An 8,239-nucleotide genomic window follows, 5' to 3' on the forward strand; every position below is an offset into this window, starting at 1 on the left:
TAGATTTTTTTTATAATTATGAGAGTGTTTGTTTTGGGATGAAATTGTATATGCGTGATATTAATAATTAATTAATAAAAATATCTAAGTGAGATTTAATTATTTATCTACGTGGCACTCGACTTTTTAATTCAAAATTAATTTGGAATCTTATTTTTCATTGGCCGAAACCATTAGTTTTCCTACGTGACGCTCTAATATTGGATTAATGTTTGATTTTAAATTGAATTTTATTTATTTTATTTTACATTAGTGTTTGATTTTGGATGAATTTTATTTTAGATTTATTTTTTAATTATCAGAGTGTTTGATTTTAGATGGAGTTGTATATATTAGAAATTAATTCATTAAAATATCTATGTATCTACGTGGAAATCGATTTTTTTGATTCAAAAATAAATTAGAAATCTTATTTTTCATTGTTTGAAACCATTAGTAATCCTACGTGGCGCTATAATAATTCAGCAAATATGCCTATTGGATTAATGTTTGATTTTAAATTGAATTTTATTTATTTTATTTTAGATTAGTGTTTGATTTTGGATTAATTTTATTTTAGATTTATTTTTTAATTATTTTAGTGTTTGATTTTAGATGTTGTATATATTAGTAATTAATTAATTAAAATATCTACGTGGCACCTAATTAATTATCTACGTGGCAATCGATTTTTTTAATTCAAAAATAAATTAGAAATCTTATTTTTCATTGGCCGAAACCATTAGTAATCCTATGTGGCGCTCTAATAATTCAGCAAATATGCCTCCTTTATATATTTATATTAGATTATAATGTTAAAAGTTATTGTATGACAAGTAGAGTAACTATATTACATATAAGTACAACTATATCAACGTCAGAGTTATTATATGGCCCGCACGTTTTTTCGGATCACGTGAACAATGTTGGTAATATCACCTTTAAAAGCACATGTTAACAATTTAAAAGCACATTAACGTTTTGAAAGCAGATACTTATATATCTTTCATTTCTTTTACTTACAACAATTTTCTTTTCATCTGTAAAAATGTGTTTTAAAACTGTAAAAAGTGCTTTTAATTTGTGAAAATGTGTTTTCCGAGAGGTTAAAAGTACAAAACGAACCGATTGCATGTGGTTCTGCATATAACCGGGTGTACCTTTTACCAATTGTATGTAACCCTTCAAAATGCAAAGAAACTAAAATATTAAAATCAATCAGAACATGTACGTTAAAAGTTACCAAAACTGGATAAAAGTTATCCCGATATACAATAAATTAAGTGTACACCTAATACATGCAAGATATTTTGAAAATGCACGATGTTCAGAAATCACAACCCCGTCAATAATTACTAAACTAAATTTTCTAAATCTAAAACATTTAAAAGAAGCCCTTCAAGAATTATTTAGCCCATACCTTCGAAAGTATCAAAAAAAAAGGGAAGCATACAACAACCTATTCCAACTATCTGGAACTCCAGGAAGACACCAATGACTACAATCGGCATAACTATTAGCATTTTTCTCATCTTTAGTTATGTGTAAAGATGGATGTGCATCGATTCTGTACTCCGAAAGCTTTGTAGTATTCAAGTACTTTACCTGTGGTTTACTCATACCTTTAACAACACCCTCGACTGCATCAACCATAGATTGCGGGAAGCCCGGTACATAGGAATCGTCCATGAGAGGTTGTGTTCTATTATAACACCATTGATTATATTTTTGATTTCTATGCACAGGCGAATAGCCATTGAAAAACACTCTTGTCTTGTTTGGATCAACGTTTCTTTCCACCCATGTCGCCCAGTGGCGGAGCTAGGTAGGTGCATGGGGTGTCCACCGACCCCCCAAAAAAAATGAAAAAAAGAACTTATAGCTGAGAGCTAAGAGACCAAGTATTATATAGAACCGATCTCGTCGGTTATACTTAAAAACACCCGCCCCATACGTAAGAGATCAGTATAATATAGAGATAAATCTAAGAGAACAATCTTTAGAGAAAACCGTTCTCTTAGCATTTTGAATAACTACAGGGGATTATTTTAAAAGAGCCGTCTTTAGAAACAACTGGTCTCTTAGTGTTTTGAATTTAAATACCCGCTGTCTTTAAATTAAGTTATTCTTTTCAGTTTTCACCACACATATGAAAACCGTAGAGAATAATTGTAATAATTTTGTACGATTGTAATATGAATATTGATTAATTTAAGGACGATACATTTTTTTTTCGGATTTTTCATGAAATACCCCTGAGTTTTCACGAAATTCACCAAATGCCCCTCGACTTTCAGAAATTCACCAAATGCCCCTCACTCTCACTATAATACCCAAACTACCCTTACTACTAACGGGCCGTTAGTCCGCCGTTAGCCTACTTTATAATTCACCAAATGCCCCTATATTTTAATTGAATTCACCAAATACCCCTAAATATAAACTTAATTCTTCAAATACCCAAGACTGAAAAATAGCTATTTAAAGTCCAACGGCTAGTTTTGGGATTTGAAAAGTAGTCGTTGCTTGTTGTTTTGTTATAAATAAGGCTGGTCTGAGTGTTTGTTGTAGTTTCATCCCATTTTAGTCATGAGTTTTCAATCAAAATCTTCATCCACACACAATGAGTCCACATATATTAGAGTTCCTAACCAATTTTGTTATTGTGGGAGGAAATTTGCAATCCGGAGCTCCGATACGACACTCAACCCACAAAGGCTATACTACAAGTGCGATCCATGCAACAATCTTAGATGGTGTAAGGGTAGAGTTGAGCAAGAAAACAGGGGAAACATTGATGAAGGAGAAAGTGTTGAAAATCGGGGGAAAAGTAAGATGCAAGAAGAATTGAAGCAAATGAAGAAGAAGCTTAAACAACAACAGAAAGTAGTGAATCTTGTAATTCAAATGGGAATATTGATGTTTGTAATCTTACTTTTTGTAATAATGAAGTGAAACAATCTAAGAACAACTACTTGTTTTTGCATAATTACATATGCACAAAAAACCCACATTTGGGAAGCATTCCTGTTTTAGCTTACTTTACAAAAAACATGTGCACCATTTACATGTGCTGTTGTTTTCTATGTTAATCCAAATCAAAAAGTCATTCTACCCCCCAAAATTCACACTGCCTCATGCTTGCTTTGACCTTTTCCCCTTGGGTGGTGCCTTGGATGTACTTGCACCATCAGATGATGCCTTCCTCTTCTTTGTAGGAGCTCTCTGCTTTGGGGGAGCCTTGGAACTTCCAGCACCATTCTTACAAGTCCTTGCATTGTGGCCCATTTCCTTGCACTTTCCACACTTGACTGAGCTATGCCTCTTCCTCTTCTTAGCTTCCATGGCATTCCTCTTTCTCTGTTTAGGGGGTCTTCCAGCACTCCTCTTGATCCCAGGGGGATTAATGGTGGGAAGGGAGTACTCTGGCCATTGACTGGGGTCAGGCATTGGGTGCATATGCTCTGCATATGTCTGCTTATAGGCAGCACCCTTGAAATAGCCAGACACAAAATCTTCAGGGCTAAGTCTTTGGTTGTAAATCACCCTCAAACCATGTTTGCAAGGGATTCCAGAGACCTGCCATACCCCACATCCACATCTCCTGGTGTCAATCCTCACTGGGAAGTGCACATTTCCATCCCTCACCTCATACTCCCCACCTCCACAAGGAGTAGAGTAGCAAAACCTGGACTCTGCACCTCTGAGCTCAAGTTCCTGTCTGGCATACTCGGTTAATTGGTGAGGTTCCATGTTGACAGCTTTGTCAAATCTGACCCCAATTCTCTGCATAGCCCATTGTCTTATTGCTGTAAATCAAATAGGAAACAACCAGGGAATCATAAGATGCAGAGACCATGTAATAAAAACACAGAATAAGGAGAGTAGAATAGAAACAGAGGCATTACCTTCAAACAGGGTCAAAACTGGTAAATCTCTGTAAGGCTTGGTCAGAGCATTGAATGATTCCACAAAGTTAGTTGTGTTATGATCACAACAAACTTCTGGGTCAAACTGATGTCTGGACCACTGCTCAGTACATGTGTCCAAGTACTTTGTTGCATTGGGATCAAAGTCAGTGATCTTCTCTATTGCCTTGTTGAAAACATAGGGGTTGAAGGCATTTGCAGCTATCCAGAATAACTTGTGGAAAAGTTCTCCACTCCAACCACCATTTTTGTAATTCATGTATAGATGTTGACTGCAACACCTTCTGGTGGCCCTTGGGAAGTTCTCATGCACAGCTAAATCCACCCCCTAATCAGTGAATGAAACAACAAAGTCAGTCAGTGAATTAAAAGGGTATTTGATGAAATTAACATGCTAATTATAGGGGTATTTGGTGAAAATAAATTTTGGTATGAGGGTATTTGGTGAAATTAATTTATGTTATGAGGGTATTTGGTGAAATTTAAATATGCAAGAGGGTATTTGGTGAAATAACTTACCCTCATTCTGTCACTGATGAAGGTCCAGTCATCCCTGTTGCATCCTTCTTGCTGAAACACTGCCCTTAGGTTCCTCATGAAGTAGTTCCAGCTCTCTTGACTTTCAGTGTCCACCACTCCATAAGCTAGCAGGAAAATCTCATTGTTTCCATCAATCCCCAAAGCAGCCAGAAGAATTCCCTTGAAATACCCACTTAGGTGAGAGCCATCAATTCCAATAATGGGCCTACACCCAGTCAGAAATCCCCTGAACTGTGCAGCAAATGAGAAAAAACAGGCCTTGAACTTTGGTTGCACATCCCCAGAAACACTATGCCATGTGACCAGTGCATAACTCCCAGGGTTAGTCTCCTTGATCATCTCTGCATACCTAGGTAGGAGTGCATATGACTCACTAAAACTACCATGGATGATCTCCTTAGCCACTGCTTTCACCTTATAGAATAGCCTTGGCTTCACCTCAATCTGGAACCTCTCCTGAGCATACCTCTGCAGTGTGACCACTGGTATTTCTAAGTTTGCCTCAATGTCTGGCAACAACTTCCTGACCAACCAATTGGTGGTCACTATTGGGTTGACCTCAAGCCTACCACACAGTTTGTGCTCCCCACTCATACACTTTATTGCCCAACTGAACTTGTCTACCATCTTTGAGGCATGAATTCTCCAATCACAGCCCTCAATTGCACAAACAGCAGTGTATCTCAGGTTGTCTGACTTCTCCACACTCAAGCCAAACCCCTCCTGAATGCAGTAGTCCATAAGGACATTCATAAAGGACTCCCTATCTTTAAATATTAGCCAGGGCTCTAGCCTAATAGAACCATATGGTTGCTCAACATAAACCTTCCCATTTTTGTAATTCCTGTCCATCCTAGCACTACCATCAAGACAATCCTCAAATGTTTTCTCAGGGATATCATCCTGCAAGTCCTCTAACCCTTCCTCAGCAATAATGAAATCCCCTATGTCCTCCTCATCCTCACTGTCATCATCACTCACCTCCCCCTCATAATCATCATCCTCACTGTCCTCATCATCCTCATTATCAGATAACACAGCAACACCCTTGCCTTTACATGCCCTTCCAGCACCTCTCTTAACCTTACTAGCATTGGTTTTAGCAACATATGTTCCCAGTTTTACCAGTGTTGGTTTTCCCACCCTAAACCCCTTAGGTCTAGCTCTCCCTGTCTTTTTTGGTTTGGATGGAACACTAGGTTCAGGTATGTTTGCCTGTGGTTCAGTTGGTGCAGCATTTTCAGTTTGTGTTTGTTGAGGAGGGGGTGAAGGTGTGTGTTGTGTTGACTGAGGAGGGGGTGAAGGTGTTTGTTGTGTTGACTGAGGAGGGGGTGAAGGTGTGTGTTGTCTTGACTGAGGAGGGGGTGGAGGTGTTTGTTGTCTTGACTCAGGAGGGGGTGGAGGTGTTTGTGTTGTTGATTCTGGGGTGGTGGTGGTTTTAGTTGGTTTTGGGGGGGCATTTTTTGGTGTCTTCTTCTTTTTAGGAGTCAATTTCTTCCTAGGTTTAGACTTTGTAGGTTTCTTTGGAGGGGGGGAGTCTTGTGTTTGTGGTTGTGGTTGAGATTGGCCAGGAAACACCTCATCAGCATCTTCTGTGGTAATAACCCTCACATACTCAACCCCATCATTCTCAACATCCACCACTGGGACCTCCATAGCCACTGTATACTTCTTTTGTTCCTCAAGTTCCAACCTAACCCTCTCCTTTTCCTCTTCTTTCCTCCTCTGTTCTTCAGCCTCTCTTTGCATCCTCAAGAGCTCTTCCTGTCTCTCCCTTAACTTTTTTTCCAACTCCTTCCTTTGCATATCAAGTAGAGCTACAGCAGACCTAAAAGCTAGCCCTGGAGAATCTGAATCCTCTATCCACAATTCTACTGTGTCCTTGCCCATATTCCACCCCCACATTCTAATCATAACACTATCATCAACCAATTCTACCCTCCCAGTGGGTGAGTTAGTGTACAACCTAAACTTCTCAGGCAAAAACACATTTTGCTTCCTTGACTCCTCAAAAATATCCAGAAATATATCAATCAATTGACACTTATCAGTGTCCAACACCCTCACATCAAAGTCATGACTTTTATAATGAAGCAACAACCAGGTAGCAGACATCCTACCACAAGCAAATCATCAAGAAAAAAACTTAAATTTTGATCAAAAAATTGACATGCATAACATCATACAACTAATTCCTACTTATTTTCATCAAAACACAAACATAAAACTCATCTCCAACATCAAATTGTCAGAAACCCTAAACCCTAAAATTGCGCAACAGAACTTTGAAAAATCGAAAAAAATGAGGTGCGATTGTGAATACATACCTTAAACGATGCGCGAGTTTACTACGAACACGAAATTCAGAATTGGACTTGCACCTCTTCAACTTCCTACTGCAATTCGCAAAACCCCCTTTCTAAGAAATCAGTTGGGGTTGAAAACCCAGGACACAACTTCAGCAACACAACGCGCAGCAAAATTTTGAAGCTTTTTCAGTGATTGATGATGCAGTTATGGTGGTTGAAGGTTGAAGAACAGGGGAGAGAGAGAGGGGCAGTTTGAGAATCGGGTTTTTTTTTTGAACTGTAATGAAGAAGGGAGTGGGGTTAGAGGGGTAATGGCGCCCAAAAGACAAATAAGGGCAAAACAGTAAAGTGCAGCTAACGGCGACTTAACGTCCGTTAAGTGTAAGGGTAGTTTGAGTATTATAGTGAGAGTGAGGGGCATTTGGTGAATTTCTGAAAGTCGAGGGGCATTTGGTGAATTTCGTGAAAACTCAGGGGTATTTCATGAAAAATCCGTTTTTTTTTAGTAATATATTGTGTGTTGTGGAGGGTCACCCGACACAATACTCTAAAAATCCTGGAAACGTAGATCACTGCCGACACCCAAAAAAAATTCCTGGCTCCGCCATTGATGTCGCCCACGTTTTCATGCCACGTTCGTAAGCTAGTTTTATTGGCATACTTTTTATCAGTTTTCCCTCGAATTCGAGCAATTCCCATCTGGAAATATTATTAATCAACATATTAACACACAAATTTGTACGGTGTATTACTTGTTTCTTTTTTAACTTCTTATAGTTCATGTCAAAAAAAAAAAAAAAAAACTTCTTATAGTTGTTCAGATTTGTTAGAATAATGCCTTAAATCGGTCGCTGCACGCTAGAGAGTACTACGGAGTATATAAATTTTTTAGGTCACAATTTAGTTGTATTCTATAATCTGTACCACTCAAAATCAATAAAAAAAATTCTCTCCTCTGCTTGTGGACGTGACTAACGCATTATCACTAAAAAATTTGTATCTTTTATGACAACCTAATAACGACGGGTAAAAATCCCGTCGTAAAAGGGCTTTTGCGACGGAGATAACAACCCAACAAAGACGGGAACAACCGTCGCAAATGTCTTTTACGACGGGTTAATGACGGGATTTTCCATTAACGGCGGCCCCCTTTAATGACGGGTTCGCGACGGAAAATCCAGTCGTTAATCAACAATTATTGGCCTTTAGCGACAAGATTTCCCGTCGTTGATAATACAATTTCTTGTAGTGTATATTGGTAGTGAACCACGTTAAATATCTGTGTTCTTTATTTACGTTATTTAATCTTTCTTTGCTTCCGTTTTTAACAAGATTATTGCGGAACAACTCATATTTTAGATTTTTTTTAAAGTACAGATGAGTTATAAGAGCATTACAAATAATTTTTTTTTTTTTTGGAAACGAGCTAATAAATTAATTAGGGAGGGGAAGACAGTGGGGATCCACTGTAAATCCTCCACA

General features: G+C 38.1%; 1 protein-coding gene across 1 annotated transcript; it reads right to left on the minus strand.

The window, feature by feature from the left end:
* Positions 1-3,042: 3,042 nt before the first annotated feature.
* Positions 3,043-7,245, minus strand: LOC110782216 (uncharacterized). The gene is made up of 4 exons (XM_056840862.1): positions 6,776-7,245; positions 4,428-6,564; positions 3,888-4,236; positions 3,043-3,788 (listed from the first exon to the last, which is right to left on the minus strand). Exons 2-4 carry the CDS (start codon positions 6,561-6,563, stop codon positions 3,115-3,117), a joined length of 3,159 nt encoding a protein of 1,052 aa, XP_056696840.1. The 5' UTR covers position 6,564; positions 6,776-7,245; the 3' UTR covers positions 3,043-3,114.
* Positions 7,246-8,239: the final 994 nt, after the last annotated feature.

Source organism: Spinacia oleracea, chromosome 3 (genome assembly GCF_020520425.1).
Source record: "Spinacia oleracea cultivar Varoflay chromosome 3, BTI_SOV_V1, whole genome shotgun sequence".
NCBI lineage: Eukaryota > Viridiplantae > Streptophyta > Magnoliopsida > Caryophyllales > Amaranthaceae > Spinacia > Spinacia oleracea.